General features: G+C 45.0%; 1 protein-coding gene across 4 annotated transcripts; it reads right to left on the bottom strand.

Moving 5' to 3' along the window:
- Positions 1-439: 439 nt before the first annotated feature.
- On the bottom strand, positions 440-16,460 carry CSRNP2 (cysteine and serine rich nuclear protein 2). Of its 4 annotated transcripts, none has more exons than XM_081130199.1 (6): positions 16,153-16,413; positions 10,946-11,211; positions 10,615-10,851; positions 9,251-9,510; positions 5,518-5,814; positions 440-3,802 (listed from the first exon to the last, which is right to left on the bottom strand). In XM_081130199.1, the coding sequence occupies exons 3-6, from the start codon at positions 10,763-10,765 to the stop codon at positions 2,879-2,881; spliced, it is 1,632 nt and encodes a 543-aa protein (XP_080986325.1). In that variant the 5' UTR covers positions 10,766-10,851; positions 10,946-11,211; positions 16,153-16,413; the 3' UTR covers positions 440-2,878. The 4 variants fall into 4 exon arrangements, with proteins under 4 accessions (XP_080986325.1, XP_080986327.1, XP_080986326.1 ...); XM_081130201.1 differs by having other exon boundaries at positions 9,452-9,510; positions 16,153-16,394; XM_081130200.1 differs by lacking the exon at positions 10,946-11,211 and having other exon boundaries at positions 16,153-16,460.
- Positions 16,461-17,567: the final 1,107 nt, after the last annotated feature.

Here is a 17,567-nt window from a genome sequence, read left to right as displayed (position 1 = left end):
CTGATTTGAAGTTGATCCTCTTGCTGGATATTTGGTAACTAGGAATAGAAAATTTCACATATATACAGAGAGAGGAAGTAATGAAATTAGAAATGGTCCCCAAGCATAGGGACTACAGACAGGGAAAAGCTCCAGCAGGGCAGGATCAAGGCCATTTCAGCTGATGAGGTGCCTAAGCGCATATGATGCAAGTCAAACTCTTGATGCTCCAAAGAGAATGTTCTATTTTTCCACCACAAACATTTCTGTTGTTAACATTAATCCCTCACTGACCTAATTAATTTTATATACAAGGCTGGAGAAGCATCTTTTTTCTAACAAGTAACTGGAGTGTGGCCTGCCAAGTTAAAAGAGTAACACACCATTCTTTTGAATATTTCTTTAATATTACATTTAAATATTCTCTTTAAATACAGCATTATCACAATGTAAAGGACCTAAAAGGCAAAAAAAAAAAAAAAAAATGTTTTCAGAGAACCAGACAAGCTTTGGATTCACATTGAAAATACTACCTGTATATAGTATGAGAAAGGAAATTGGAAAATGAGTTGCAATAAGTCATTTCTTTTATCTAGGCCTGGACTGAGCAGGTTTGAAGCTATCTGCTTCTGTGATCAGAGGCCTAGCTTTTCTAGCAACCATGAGCTCTAATTGTGTCCAACTTGGGTAGCACCAGAAATGAGATGGACTAGGATGTAAAAAAGGCCCTTTGCTTAACAAGACAGTTAATGCTAGATGTTAACATTTAGCATTTCAAAGGTTGGGATCAGTGTGAGTCAGAATTATAAAGTTTATGAAGGGTTTAGATTAAGGAACTAGTTTTGGTTTTTTTGTTGTTTTTGTGTGTGTTCCTCCCCCCCCCCAAAATCATCTTGGGGGTTTGCAATGAGTTTAATAATTAGATTCAAATTCTTGGTTTGATCTCAAAGGCTACTGTGTCTCTTATTAAGCAACTGGAATCACTTCCTAGATTAGGAATCCTTCCTAAGGAGGGAATGTAAAGCTCACCTTCCCCTTCAACACAAACTTTCAGATAGATTCTTCTCCATAGGGTCCAATTCCCAATTAAGCTTCAGCCTTGTATTTGAGGGAACCATCTAAGGTAGGGGAGTGCAGCTCGGTTTGGGATAGCATCTTGACCTCAGGTACCTAGGACTCTCAAGGCTGGAGGATGGGGAGCATTAAGGACCTATATAGTTAAGAACTCTCCTCCAAACCCTGCAAAAACAAGAACAAGGGAGGCAGACTGGGTTAAAAGATATAACTGTGTTAAGTACAAGGCCTATCAGGCTCAGTTTAGCCATTTTATAGGTGAAATGCTACTGGCATACATGAAGGTTGCTTTAAGAACCCAGGACCTTAATATCCCACAAGAAAAGGCTTTTATGAGTAAGATAAATAGGAACAGTTATCTTCCCCACCAAGAAAACGTTTCACTTTGTTCTTTCCTGGTTAATAAACCATACCAGAGGTGAGGCATAGTGTAAAGGGTGCTAGAGAATGTTTTGTTCCCTGCTGTCTCCATTTTAAAACAGAGACAAAGATAACTTTGCTACTGAATTCAGTGGTGTTCAGTGGAGCACATCCAGGGACATAAGCCAGACATGAGAGAAATAGGCGCTGTATCCCAGATAGAGGTAAGAACTGAATTTGAGTCCCATTCTATAGACCTCAAAGCCAATTATCAGAACTTGAATTCTATGGAACCTGGGAGTTGTATGTAGCATTTAGGAATTGGTTTGGCCCCCAATTTTTACATATCAAGATGGAGGGAGTTTAATAAATATCCGCAATTCTTGGGGGTGAACTGGAATAGTATAAGAATTCTCAAAACCTGTATTATCCAAGAAGGACAACCAGGGTAGATACAGAAGAAAAAAAAACAATAACAAAAAACTGATGACCTTAGATTGCCATATCCTGTATCCTTTAAAGCTCAAATCTCCCAAGGGGGGAGGGGGTGCTGGGTGAAAGCAAACATGGCACAAAGTCATCTTCCAGACAGCAGCCTGTTCCTGCTGCCTCCTCTGGACACACTTAAATGCTCCATACATGCTTCCCATGATATGTGTGAGTCCAGCCTAGGGCTGCCTGACAGAGCTAGTGTTAGACACACACACAAGACACGGGCCCTTTATACCACATCCCCAGCCAATCTAGCTCTTTCTCTTCAAATGAAGGGGGGGGGGGGAGACAAATAGACAAGTTAAACTCTAGTACCTAAGAACATGAGGAAGAAGTAATTCAAGTCACAGACCAGGAATCCCCAGTGTGGGGAACAGGTCAGAGAACACCAAACACGTCAAATATTAACTTATTTACCAAATAGGGGGCCAGGGAAGGCAGGTTAAATTTTTATAAATCCTGGAGGTTTTGTACAGAAGCAGAGACCCTTCTACCCCCTCCTCTCCAGGAGACATTTCCAACTGTATTATGATACACCAGAATGGGATATCAGAATAATCACCGAGAAAAAGGAGCTTGTATCCTGCCTGGAGCTCAGGAGAGAAGGGGCTTTGCCATGCTGTTCAAATTATATATTCTGATCCCTACAAAAAGAATAGCTGCTTGAATTACCTAGTTTCTCCTGGAGATCCTAGTTCTTTGTTCCAATGGCCCAGAAAGCTCAGTATTCGGCACCATGCGGCCTAACTCTGCCCCAAGACTATCCCCAGATCAAGCTGGGGCTGGTCTCCTTGGTTCTGTTTACCCTTTAAAAAATACTTGTACAAACAATCCTTTCCCACCCGTTCCCCAAAGACCCCAATAAAATAACATGGGAGCAGCAGCTGCTTCTACAGTTTTGTTCTGAAATGGTGATAGATAAAATAAGGGAATAAATAGAGAATGGGTGAGAGGCAGAATCTCCATCCCTGTGTCACACTGCCAGAGGGAGTTCCAGAGAAGAATCTTCAGTGGGCCGGTCCTCACTGGGCTGTGAGGTCTTCTCCACTACACGGCCCTCTTCACTGTCCGTGCCAAAGGGGAGGTTTGACGGGGACCACGAGGGTCGGAAGTCTTCATTCTCCGGCTCCTCAGGGTTACGGTCTTCGGGCACTAGCGCTTCTAGAGTGGATGCTTTTCCTACTTCTGGTTTACAGAGGGCAGCTGGGTCTGTGGGGCTACAAGCCACCAGTGAGGTAACAGGGACAGAGAAGACACTGAGATCCTTCTCCTTGGGGAAAGAGGGTGGGACTTCTCCTGTACTAGGCTCTCCTTTCACCCCCAGGACTGGCCTCTGCTCCACCTGATAATAGACCAGGGGCCCACTGTTCAAATAGGATGGGTTGGTCACTGCTGAGGCAGCTGGGTGGTCCGAGTTCTCAGCAAAACATAGGACAGAGGAGCCCGGGGTCAGCTGAGCCTGGATGAGAATGGGGGCCGTCAGGCCTGGGCACAGCTCTTCAGGAACAGCCAGGGGCTCCTCCAGGATGCACACACCCAGGCTCTCTATGCTGGAGTCCAGGCTGGCACTCGAGCCGCTGGAGTCTTCCTCTGCCTTGAGCCGTTCCAGTTCCTCCGCACTCTGCAGGTGCATCACTGCTGTCTCATTCTCAGCAATGAACTCCTGGAAGTCCTGTGTCTCAGAGCCCTGGGCTCCTGTCAGGCTGCAGCTGGCGGTGGGGGAGGGCTCCTCGTCTGGGGCAGGCGGGCGGCTCACCTGCCGCTTGCTCTCCAGCTCCAGCTTCATGATGGTGTGGAGGTAATGAGTCCGGACCCGGATTGGATTAAATTCAATACGCCCAGCCATGTTCCCACAGCCATCCCGGGAGCAGCCACATGGAAAGGACATGCGATCCACCTGAGGAGGGGACAAGGAGGTTGAGGCAAGAGGAGACCAACAGTTTAACAATGGCGACAGGAGACGTTAGCTGGCAAAAACAAGCAGGTGGGATCTGTGGTCTTCTTACAAGAAGAGACACAGCCAATTCAAAACAACATGCAGCGTGAGCTAACACAGCACCAGATGGTAGTTATCAGACCACTTGCGTTTCCAGTGCAGCCTCATTTCTCTCTAGGGCTTTGTTTTCTAAACAAAAAGTAGACAAAAATCATATCAGAGGGCCCTTCCAAGTTCAAAAGTCCAGAGATGCCTCTCTGAATGCCAACACTTCTCAGAGCAGAAAACAAAAGGCTGGGGCTAAGCCTCTTGTCTTCTGCGAGGACAGGCATGGGAAAGGGAGAAGTCACAGCTAGTCCAAAGAAATACATTCTGGGGAAACTAACAAAAGGTGCTACAATGAACGTTCAAACAAAATAGCCAGGTTTTCACTACCGGCTTCATTTTCCCTGTGGTTGACCAGTTCGGTTCTGAAGCTGTTACCAAGATAACTAACTTACAGACCAAAGTTACCTGGAAAGCAGATGCTTTCTACTTCCTTTTCTCCCTTTTGGATCCCAAAAAGGGGGGGGGAATAGTGAAAATTAAATTAAAAATGTGAGTAAGCTGGTATGTACAAATACAGTTTTTTCCTATGATGTCAACTTAACTCTCCATTTCAGTTCTTAGGAACAGTCTATCAGGACTGTCCTCAGGTCTGTGAATAACAGACTGATTGATTATGGGACTTCAGTCTGAAAAGCAGGATTTGGCTAGATCCACTACAGCTATCTGACACCTACCCAAAAATAACAAAGTAAAGGTTGGTCAGGAGTTCAACTATAAGGACTCAGCATCCACACCCTCAGTATACAAGTTCCACATACATTTCATTCTTTGGGATGGTACTGCTGTTTTCAATTGAAATGTGTTTTCCAAACTGTCCATTAGAGGGCCAGCTGGGGGATGATGCTATCTTTTAGGGCACCATGAATTTAAGCTCTGCCAGGCCAAGTGTGATCCTGAATGACAGGATCCAAGAACTATTTTGATTTTTATAAAACTGGAGTAGAGGTACTGTGAATAAGTGTCTGCAAGATAGAATCTAAAGGTCTACCTCAGCCCGGCCGGGCGTGGCTCATCGGTTGAGCATTGACCTAGGATCCAGGAGATCGGGGTTCGATTCCCGGTCAGGGCACATGCCCAGGTTGCAGGCTCGATCCCCAGTCGGGGGCATGTAGGAGGCAGCTGATCAATGACTCTCTCATCATTGATGTTTCTCTCTCTCTCTCCCTCTCCTTTCCTCTCTCTGAAATCAATAAAGATATATTTTTTAAAAAATAAGTAAAACATAAAGGTCTACCTCATTTCTCTGCTTCCTTTTATCTCAAGGAACAAGTCAATATTTAGGGAACAGCTACTAAGTGTTACACTTACTAACCCCCACTTCTCCATTTGCTGACAGCTGCTTCTCAGCACCCCCAAGGTATAAAACACAGACGAGATAACAGGTATCTCCACAGCCTGAAGTTGTCATGCTGTTTTTTTTGGCTGGTGGAGGAGGGCTGTGGAACTAGGGAGTGTTCAGTCATGGGGAATCTGCCCTCTAATGGGCAGCCTCCCAGGTTCACCGGCACCCACGCCACACACTCCTGACTCGAATGCAGATACACCATCTCAGGGCAACTTGGACTGACCTGGCATTTAATCCCAGCTTGGCTACAGGCACACGCTTCTGGGTCACAATACAGTCGACAATCACAACCACACTCTTCCCGTGACAGGCGGATGGCTCGAAGTTCTTGCTTCTCTTCAGCATCAATGCGGTGGACCCCAGATGCCCTTAGCAGGGCCCGTCGCCGCTTGGTGGGCAGAGGCTGCAGGAAGAAGTAATCATCCACCTCCACATTTTCCACATCAATGTCTTCATCAGAAACATCATCCAGTGTCAGGCCATCGGCCTCCACTGACTCCACTGTCCCGTTCTTGGTCAGCTGCCAAGAGACAGGAAGGAAGGTTAGCCTCCAGAGCGTTACCAGCGTGAGCCCCCTTACAGGGCCTCTGAGTAGCATGGTCCAACAACTTTCCGCGAGGGAAACACCCATGCTGTCTAATACAGTAGCCACCAGCACATGTGGCTTTTGAGCACTGTCAGTGTAGCTAGTGTAACTGAGCAACTGAACTTTAAATTTTAATTTTAAGTATAGCTACGTGTGGCTACCATATGGGAAGGTGTAGGTCAAAAGACTAAATCTAGCCCTGGCCTGCGTTGCTCAGATGGTTGGAGCGTTGTCCCTTACACCAAAAGGTGGCGGGTTCAATTCCAGGTCAGGGCACATACCCAGGTTTTGAGTTTGATCCCCGATCGGGGCACACGTGGGAGGCAACTCATCAATGTTTCCCTCCCACATCAATGTCTCTCTCTCCTCCAACCCCTTCTCTCCTTCCCACCTTTTAAGATCAATAAAATAAAATTTTTTTAAATAGACAATAAATCTAGCCCTGGCCAGGTAGCTCAGTTGGTTGGAGTGTTGTTCCAATGCGTCAAGGTTGTGGGTTTGACCCCGTCAGGGCACATGCAAGAATCAACCAATGAATATATAAATAAGTGGAACAACAAATCGATGTTTCTCTAAAAGTAAATAAACAAATACATAAATAAATCAATAAATAATCTAGAGCAGGAAGACTGGAAGCCTCATGCAGATCTAACACCATCCTATCAACACAAGGATCGAAGTTTCTCAAAACCCATCCCCTCTTCCCTCCCAGAATTTAATCTATTCCCACAAATACACCCTCCATTGCCAGACTTGTGCCCCTTCACTTTGGCTAACTGCCTTCTAATACCAGGAGGAAGTTTATCAATGCTGGATATTCCTTGGGTGTATAGATAACCTTGCAAACACCCTTCAATTTGCACCCCTCAAAGGACTCAAAACCACATTTTGGGAAAAAGGGAGAGGACGTTAAAGTGTTATACAAGGTCAATGAACCTGAATTTCCACTGTGAAAGCATCTATCCATACACAGGAGAGCTGCATTTTATTGGGAAGAGAAAAATATAAGCAAATTATCAACGTCTATCGAGCCCTTACTTCCAACCCATGGCCTAGAAGAAATATATTTTTTCTCCTTTCTAATCGTTTTCATTTGATTTCAAAGAAAAGTTGTACGTGAGGTAAGGTGGCATATGTAATATAGGCAGAACTGGGTTCTCTTGGCTAAGAGAGACAGCCAGCCAGGTAAGGGAATCTTAGTGGAAGAACAGGTTGAAGACAATCTATAGTTGAATGAGTTTTGAAAACTCACTAGAAAATTCAAGCAAAGAAAACGAGGTCTCATAATCCTCAGGGCCCTGGAAGCTACTAGCAGGGTGAAAGCCAAGCTACTGGAGGGTTTGGCTTATTTCATCAGACAGCCAGAGTAGTGCTGGGAAAGGAACAACTCCTAGGAGAGATATGATGCAACAGACTGTGGTAATAAGCTACACACCTGTTTGTTTGTTTGTTTGTGTTTGTTTTGGGTAAGGTGGTAAAAAAATGAGAGAAATAAAGTGGTACTTCTGAGGATTCCTTAAGTCTATTATTTCCATACCAGGCCAACCACAAGGGGCCTTTCCTCGGACCTTAGGCTTGCTCCTGTCCATTTCACCAGGGTTCACTTCCTCCTAATCACCCTCACTCCTGCTATCCTCTCAAAGGAAAGAGATTAGAGATGCAATAGAAAGAAACCCGCGTAGATGAGAATATCTCATGACAGAGGTGACATTTCATATCACTGACAGAGTCTTTCAATAACTAAATGGTATTGGGATAAACAAACATATATCTAACAAAATCTAACCTTTTTAAATATATATATATATATTTAAAAAGGTTAGATTCCCAATTCATACTATTCATAACAATGAATTCCGTATGGGTAAAAGGCAAAAAAAGGTAATGAAAGTATTAGAAAAATTATTGGTAATTAAAGCTGCAGAGTACCAACAGCTTTTTATTTTATTCTATTTTATTAATTGGAGAAAGAGAAACACTGACCAATTGCCTTCCATACACACCCTGACTGGGGACCGAACCTGCAACCTGGGCATGTGCCAACTGGGAATTGAACCAGTGACCTTTCCATGCACGGGACCACGCCCAACCAACTGAGCCACATTGGCCAGGACATCAGCAGCTTTTTCTCTTTCTTTTTTTTTTTGGTGGTAGCCCAAAAGAAAAATAAATATTAGATGGCATATGGGAAATGCAGAATATATATTTTTGAGACCAACTGCCTCCCCTATAAGGAGTGCTAAAGATAGGAAATCTATCAGATTTAGGAGAGGGATGGATTCTTCTTGGGAGAAGGGAAGAAAGCCTTCATTGCAAATGATGAGAACAGTGTTTATTTGCCCAGCTGTTACTATAGCAGCAGGAAGGGGATGGGGTCAATGACAGAATTCCTCAGACAGAGAAAGGGAAGCCTGAATGTCACTCCAGTTAGAAAGACAGGTGTATGGTTTTAGAAGTAGGCTGAGGGAAATAGACATAGCATGACATCCAGTTAACCTACATCCTCTGCCGCCAGTTCTCCAACCCGACCACACTGTGGTGTGTCTCAGCAGGATTGCACCCACAACCCTGGCAATAATGCAGTCACCTGTTTTAATATGGGCCTGAAAGAAACTTAGCCAGGCTAAAACAGTATTCTCCAAATTTGGAACTAAGAACTCTTGGGGAAATTTTTGCAGACTGGTGGAAACTATGGCTGTGGAATGCCAAGCAGTGCTAAGGGAGCAAATGGGTAGCTATAAGGAGCCATCTGAGGATGGGCCTTCTTCCAGGCCTGCCCTCCTCCTATACGTGAAGAGCTGGTGCAGCATCAGTGGCAGGCACAGTACTATGCAAATCAAAATAGCCATTTGGTAATGCTGTTGCTTACACCTGAAAGACTATCACCTAGAGGTGATGGGGGTTATAGAAATAGCAGGATCCTTTCAGACAATTTAAAGATCCCAAACTTGTCCTGTGTCATCTGGTAAGACATTGAAACATTGTGCTTCCTCAGGTTCTAGGGGGGCCAACTTGAATATCTTCAAGTATCCATATTTTAAACCTTTAAAAAAATTTGTTGAGGTTGGCAATGGTTGGGAATTCTAGAGAATCCATTTTGCTATCTCTGGTAGACTTCCCACCAGACACAAAAAGAAGGGTGTCTTAGACTGATATCTGATTCCATATCTGAGCCTTTTCACTAAAAAGATCTGGAATCTACATATCAAGGGAAGCAGAAATAAAATATAAAATATAAAATAAAATAATAAAATAATAAAATTAAAGTGAAATAAAATAAAAATAATAAAATAAAATATCAATAGACCTAGGTGGTTTCCCACTTTATTTTGGCACATGGGAAGTACCAGACCCCAGATCCCCTAGGCACCTTCATCTTCTTGGCATGGAGTTTCTCTTCCTTCAGGTGCTCACGAAGAATCTCCCGATGGTTCACCTCCTGCTCTTGAGCAAACTCACAGAGCGTGTAGCTGCGTACAGAATTATGACGCTGTGCCATGCCCAGAGAGCTACCACCCTGGCTGGGCACACTGGTGAAACCCTGGCGCCGAGCAAAGTAGTACACAGTCACCTGGTCAAAGCGCACATTTTTCCTCCGTAGCTGCTTCTGCCGCTTCAGGATGGAGGTGGCTGAGAAGGGAGCAGAGAGCAGTTTTATTAACCCAGAGATGGCCTGTTTGGGGACCGCATGCTTTCTCATCCACCTAGGCTCTCAACTCTTCTCCAAAGATACTCCCTGTACCTAGAGACATTTCTAATTTTCAAATCATAAATGTACAGCTAGAAGGAACCTTGAGCATCAGCTGGCCCACAGCACTGCCTCTGACTGACCTGAACTAAGCAGACCACAAAGTCTATTTTTAGACATCAGCTGGGAAGAGGATCTCTAGGTAATCTTCTCAGGATAAAACAACCTATAGCGCTTCACTGTCCAACACAGCAGCTACTAGCCACACATGTCAATTTAAATGTAAGTTAATTAAAATGAAAAAGCATTTACAACTCAGGTCCTCAGTTACACTAATCTCATTTCAAGTGCTCAACAGTCACATATGGATAATGGCTACCACAGCGGACAGAGCAGATATAGAACATCTTTCATAACAGAAAATTCTATTGATAGTGTTGTATAATGGGATAGAAAACCTCTTCTGTAAGGGGTCAAGCAGTATGTATTTTAGGTTTTGCAGGCTCTGTTGCAATTACTCAACTCTGTCATTGTAGCATGAAAGCAATCACAGACAATGGGTGTGGCTGTGTTCCAATAAAACTTTATTTACAAAAGCAGGCAGTGAGCCAGATTTGGCCCATAGGCAACCCCTGATCTACAGTATCAGAAATTCTTTCCAAGAACCTAATTGAGCCAGAATTAAGAAATCTGGAGTTGCCCCAGTTGTCGAGGCTATAAAGATTTATGTCCCGCTAGAGCTACAAAATCACGGAACTCTGTAGGACTCTGCTGGGAAGGGTCAAATCTGGGACTCCTCTCCTCTTCAATTTAATTCAACCCATTCTGAGATCCACAAATCAAGCACAAGAAAATCAGCTAGAACAAATCAGACTTAAGTCTACATATTAGAGCAATGAGGTCCTCCAAAGAGCAAGGCTGAGCTAAGCGTGGGGAGGATTATGATTAAGGGAAAATCCCCAAGCTGGTTAGAAACTGTCTCTCAAGTGCAGCAATGGGTTCTGATGCTTGGGGACATGAGTGTACACAGGGAGTGGCCTACTCACGTGTGAAGCTGGAAGTTGAAGGAGGATTGAGGCTGTCGCAGCTGTCGGCACTGTCACTGCTGGAGATCTCATCATCTGAGTTGGACACTGATGAGCCCACATCCACATCATCAAACTTCCTCTTGAGACCCGAGCCCGTAAATGCATCCATTGGTTTCAAAGGGGTTTCCTTGGGGAGCCCACCACGTTGGCCCCAAAGCCCCTGTTCACCACCAGCTAGCCAGGTGCATTAGGATTCTGCCCAGGGGAAAAGAGGAATCAGCATTCCTGTCCTAAGACAGACCCCTCCCAAGTCTATAAGTAAAGCTCTCCAATTGAAGAGAGAAAGCACCTGAGCTAGCACTGATGTCCGGTCTCTCCAGATTAGGTCATTTCCCTACTGATTCCGGCCAACATTCTCCTACTTTTGTTTCCCCTCTGTCCCTTCGGTCTCAGTCACTCTCAAAATAATGAGATGAGTAACTGCAGCACCTTTCCCAGCGGAGTGAAGGCCTTTGGTTCCAAGCCAGCTGGGCTCTAGGCTTCATTAGCTGGGGGATAACAGGAGTTGCTCTTCTGATCACACAGGAGAACTCTCCAAGGGGCCAGTAGGAGGAACTGGGGATCAAAAGCAGAATTAGGCTGTGCCTAAACCTAGACTAGATCCAATTATTTTTCTCAGTGAAGATATAGCCTGGCATTTCCCAAAGTGTATATATGAAATAAACTAATTCAATGGATATTAATAACTTTTACATGGAAATAGGACTGCTGTGTCAAAACAGTTTAGAAAACTGCTTATGGGAAGAACTCTTAGAGGCTTTTAATATGCTAATGAGCATGGGGAAGGGTGGAAGAAAACAGCACACAGTGTTTCACACATCTTATTATGGAACCCTTTGTTTTGCAGAGTATTTTAGGGGGCAAATGATTCTTGGAACACACTTTAGGAAATACTGCTCTAGGCTCTCAATTTCAAAGTATATCAGCAGCCAGGGAAACACTTTACCCAGATCTTCACAAGTATAAAGTGTCTCTCTAGGCTCCTAGAAAGGTCAAATTTGGTTCTAAAGAATGAGCTAAAGATTAAAATCTGCACTAGCTTCAAGAATCTTTCCCAATCTCATACTGTTCCATAAAACAGGGCTCCACTGATCTATCATCTTCCTCTGTGCAAGGAAAACTTAGCTTTACCACCTTTGCCCTCTGTAAAGAAACCAGCAAGCAGAAAACAAACAGCAAAAGAAGTGACAATTTACTCTGGTTACATCAATATGTCAGGCAGTGTCTTCAACAAGCCGTCACACAACCAAGGAGTCTGGGATACAAATCTCTCCTCTGTCTTTGGACTTTAGTTCCCAAGGATATGAATCTGCTCCACAGAAATGCTGTCAGGGCCAGAGCCACATGTGATGATACGAAGCCTCCCTGCTTTGCCTCAGTAATGCCAGAATCTCCCCAGACTATGATCTCACTAGTTGCTAATTATGCAGCAGGAATAACAACACTGCCCAGAAAGACAGGGCTGCATTACTGCAGAGCAGCTACCCAGAATATACTGTGGTGTCAAGAGATGCCTGCTACTGAGCTGCTTTTCTGGACTGTGTCTCTTGGAAGCAATTTGTCTGCTCTGGATAAGCTCTACATAGTCAACCAGATCTATTCAGATCTATCCAGATCTCATCAAAATTCTGCCTTTCTAAGTCACAAGATGGACCTAAGAAACCTCAGCCATATAGGTCTCAGACAAGCATATTCCTGAAATAAATTTGGCCAGGGAGGGAAAAAAAAGCAAGTACTTGATAAGAATTTTAATTAAATTAAAAATGAGCCCAAAGTGTCAATTCTGTTCTTCAGGTTACTGATCTTGCCATCAGAGGTCACATTCTTAGAACATAGTAAGAATGGAGAGTGCCATGGTCTTTCCATAGGTTAGAATACTGCTGGGTTTAAAGATATCTATTAACTAACAAATTTCTCATTCCATTCTATTACGAGGGTGGGGAGAAATCTTTGCAACTGAGTACTTATATGGGTGTGATTAAAAAAAAGAATAATGTTGACAAGTGAACTTAATTTTCCTCCCCATTTATTTAATATGTGTTTGATTTCAGAGAGAGAAAGGGAGAGGAAGACTTAGAAACATCAACAATGAGAGATACATCATTGATCAGCTGCCTCCTGCACACCCCTACTGGGGATTGAGCCTGCATCCTGGGCATGTGCCCTGACGGAAATAGAATGGCGACCTGGTGGGTCAGTACTCAACCACTGAGCCACACTGGCTGGGCTTTCCTCCCCATTTAAAAACCTTATCACCCTAGCCAGTTTGGCTCGCTGGTTAGAGCACCGGCCCTCAGACTGAAGGGTCCGAGGTTCGATTCCAGCCAAGGGCATGTATCTCGGATCCCTGGCCCTGGTCGGGGCGCGTGCAGGGGGCAACCAATAGATGTCTCTCTCACATCAATGTGTTTCTCTCTCTCTCTCTCTCTCTCTCTTCCACCCTCTCTGAAAAGAAATTTGGGGGGTGGGGGGACCTTATCAACCACATGAAAACTCAGACTGAGCTCAAAATCTGCTTTCTCAGAAAGGAAGTCCAGCTTCAGTTTTAACTGAGATCCAGCTAGTATTGCTCCTAGGAAAGTGGCCACCCCCCTACCCTTTTTAAAAAATATTTTTATTGATTTCAGAGGGAGAGGAAGGGGGAGGGAGACAGAAACATCAATGAGTGAGTCACTGATCGGCTGCCTCTTGCATGCCCCTGCTGGGGAGCGAGCCCGCAACCTGGGCACGTGCCCTGACTGGGAATCGAACCTCAATCTCCTGGATCATAGGTTGATGCTCAACCACTGAGCCAGCCTGCCCAGCGAAAGTGGCCCTTTCTTTAGCCTGGAATTACTCAGGGATTTATGATCGGAAGCGAATGTGCACTTCTGATTCTTTCCTGGGGGCCCCTTTGCTTCTGGTAGCGTGGATTCTCTTTGAATATTTCTCTTTAAACCCTGCATGACATTGGGTATGGTCCAAATCATCTTTATTATCAAAATTCTCCACTGTCTTCAACCAGTTGCCCTCTGGGGCATCATTTGTTAGGTTAATTTTTGTGCACTCTGGTGTAGCAAGTATTGCTGGCTGCTCATTCCATTCCTCACCCTTTTATCTATGTCTTCCCCCCTTCCACTTCTGGAATAGTGGTTTCTGGGCAATGACAAGAGGTAGGTAAGGAAGAAAAAGAAAAGATGTGAAACCTAGCAGAAAAATATTTTCCTATGCCTTAGAATATCCTATGGCTGTATGTATAAATAACACACATATTGACTTAGCTCTCTTCACCCTATACAGGATCTGTTAGCATCATGTTCTCGGACATTAACTCCTCTAAAAAAAAAAAAAATCCATCAATTCTGTCCTGACAACCAGTATGTTTAAATTTCAACCTAGCTCTCCTTGTCCAACTCTCTGGTGTGAACTTAACTTGTTAAATAAAGATGTTCACTGGATACCAAGAACAAACCTCCCATCCACTTCCACAGTGGCCTAAGGAGATCTTGCTTTGCAACAGCAACAACTAGAAGAGGTTCCACATTTTCCAATTTATCAAATCAACCTATCAAACGACAATTAGAAACCAGTCATTCCCACCTCTCACCTGGCAGAGGATCAATGCGTATGTACAAGAGAAACACTTGTAAGTTATGCTCCCATGTATAAACCTATACAGAAATAACCAAGGTGAAACCGGCAATGTGGGCCATAACTGACAGTTAACTGTCAAAACGAGCAACTTGAACAGCAAATGCTTTTGAGAAAATGATGCAAACCTCTATAAAAGCTTTAAAATGCCAGTAAAATGAAAGGTCAACCGACACTTTCTGGCTACATAAACGCTTTACAGTCTTTTCTCAAGTGTTTCTAGCTGAACATTTCCCAAAGGTATCCACAGTATGTAGAAGATATTAGGCCAGCATCAAACAGAATAGATCTACAGCATATGTGCTAAAATTTTAGTACTACAGCTAAGCCTTTTCAGGCCTATGAGGATTCCTTTAAAACCAGAATATAAGACTAGCAAAAGAGGGACCCCCTTACCCCCACCAAATTTTGTGAATGCAGAATATATTTGCAAAGTTTAGGTAATAAAAACCTCTTTCTTAAATGAATCCAAAGTAATAACAAAAGACACATCTCACAGGAAAAAGCCTCTCCGTTCAACTGGAACCCAACCTTCTGCTAAGGGTCAAGGGACCAAAACCTCTAGCAAACTCACCAGGGCTACCATCTGTAGCCAGGTTAGAGGAAGGAAGGCTTGCTAAGTGCTATGATAAACCTGAATAAGATGACCTGTCCTGTTTCTCCATTTACAATATATTGTGGTTAATTCTCAAATACTATGAATTTTGTGGATATGTGTCCTTGTGACTACCAGGATCATGAACTTTTAAAGTACTCAAGTGAAAACATCCTTTAAACTAGGTATTTCAAGGAAGTCGCCCTCCTACACGCACTCCCTGGAGGTTGCCGACTGACACAAGGTTAGAATTTGACTTTCCATGTCTAAACTCCATCATATAGAGGATACAAGATCTTTGCGGAAGAACTGGGACATGATGCTGTAGGGACCATTAACTTTCAAGGATATCCAGTCATTTATAACTCTGGCACACACCAACATCCTCCTGGCTTTGATGATTTGCAAGATGGAAAGTCAGTACAGAAAAGGAAAATTTGAATCGACTAACTAAAAATTTGAACTGAAAACTGTAGGACAAGGGGACACTGTGTCTCTTGGGGATAACTTCTAATGTTTCATATTGAAGAACGGTTTGTGTGCCACAATGCCACTCTGAACCCCCTGAAAACGATGAATCAAGACCATGGCACTGAAAGGGATGAATGGCAGTCTGCTGCGTGTTTGGGCCTGTGAAAAAGATCAAGCTAGCAACCAGGGCAAGTGATGCTTTCGTTTTCCCACACAACGCCAGAAAAATGGGAGACACATCAGGAACCTGAGCTGAAAGGACATGTCAAGTCACCGGTTCCCCTTAATGGGCACCCTCGCGGAACCTTTCAGCTCCAGGCCCATTTCTTTCCGACTGTAAACCTTCCCGCTCATTCTTATCTTCTGCAGCCCCTACCCAGCCTTCCCATCCCTTCCTGCTTGCTACTCACAAATTCCCAACCACTCCTCCCACATTTTCCTCTATTCCCCCTCCCCTTCCCCTTCACTTCCCTCCATCCTACATCATCTCCACTCCATTCCGAACTCAACCCTCATCCGCAATCATGCCGGCTTCCAAGCCGCCCATCGGTCTCCCCGAGCTGCCCCCGCAGTCCGGGCCCGCGATCTCCGAGCCGATCGCTCCCACGCCTCTCCCTAATCTTTCCCTTCCAGCGGCGCCTCGGCTCCCCGCCCCCCGACCGCTCCCGTCCGAGCCTCTCTGATTTCTGACCCCTCCATCCTCGCGGCTCTGGGCTGACCACTCCTCCACAGCCGCCCGAGGGCCGATCCCGAGAAAGGACGAGGCAGCACCCTCCGCCCCGCACCCCCAGGCCCATTACCGGCCCCGCCGCAGCTGCCTCCTCCCGCGATGGTCTCTGCCGCCCCCGCTGCTGCCGCCACCGCCCTAGCCCGATGGTAAGGAGGGAGGAGAGTGCGAGTCCTGGGACCGCAGCAACGGTCGGGGAGTTCCCAGGCCAGCAGGACCGGGAGGGAGGGCGGGTGGGCAGGTCGGCCGGCAAGCAGCAGAGGGCGGACGGCTCCGGCAACTCCGGCACCCCCGGCAGCAGCCGCCCAGAACCGCCCCGGCTCCGGCTAACAATAGGCTCCGGCCGCAGCGCTCTGGCTCTTATAGGCGCCGGCACGTCCTGACTGAGCCCCGAGGCAGGATGGGAAATGGAGTCTACGTGCAGGCCCCACGCCCAGCGGCATGCTGGGAGTTGGAGGCGGGGACCAGCGTAAAGCCGAAACCTTCGGTGCAAACTGGCTCAGGAGGCGGTGTCTCTGCTGCAGCGGACCCTGGAAAAGCGAGTTTGGCGCCGCTGCAGCCTTTTGAAGAGGAGAGGCAATCGGCTACAGATCTTCAATGACTAAATGAATTCCACGCTAAAACTACCCTTTTCCTTTCGACAGGACCACACTCCCATGCCTACAAAAGAACAAAATCCCCCTTAGCTCGCTCATGGGATATCTTAGTCTAAGCAGCATGAGGTGATGCAGCCTGCCAATGTATAGACAAGAAAATACAATCAATGTATTGAGTTACCTGGATTAATGGATTGATATGTTTTCTTTCAAAATTATTTTTACGTCATCATTGATCTTCACAACTTTGTAACTCATTTTTAAGATGGTAAAAACGAAGACCCAGAAGTTATATGTCATTTGCCAAGGACACCCTGGCTTGGTTTCCTATCTCATTCAGAACAGTGCATGTCTCATCCTTGAGCTATAAGGCCTTACAAGAGAGGGGTGCATCCTCTCACCCCCCTCCCCCATCCTATGTCATCTTTTTTCCTTCTACTTTTCCCTTACTCTGCTGTTAACACTGACCCACTGGCCTCCTTGCAGTTTGTTCAACTGGACAATCATGCTCTCATCTCAGGGTCTTTTGCCTGGAACACTCTTTTCACCAGCTAGCCACATACTCCCTCACTTAATATTTTTTTCACCAGCTAGCCACATACTCCCTCACTTAATATTTGTTCAAATGTCCCCTATCAGAGACTTTCTCTAACCATATTTCTAAAATAGTGCTTCCCCTTGGTCTCTATCCCCTTGTCTTGTATTTCTTCTTAGCATTCATCACCTGACATGTTTATTTTTTTCAGTCTTCTCTCACTTGACTAAATTCCACAAGAGCAAGGAATTGGTTTGTTTACTATATGGTCAGTACTCAGTACAAAGCCCTGTATTTGACATTTAGGAATTTATTGGATATTTAGTGGATTGATGGACGGCAGGATTTAAACTCAGG

The sequence above is a fragment of the Miniopterus schreibersii genome, assembly GCF_964146895.1.
Source record: "Miniopterus schreibersii genome assembly, chromosome: 2".
In the NCBI taxonomy this organism is placed as follows: Eukaryota; Metazoa; Chordata; class Mammalia; order Chiroptera; family Miniopteridae; genus Miniopterus; species Miniopterus schreibersii.
The sequence above is the reverse complement of the archived record's forward strand: the minus strand, read 5'-3'. Positions and strand labels throughout refer to the sequence as shown.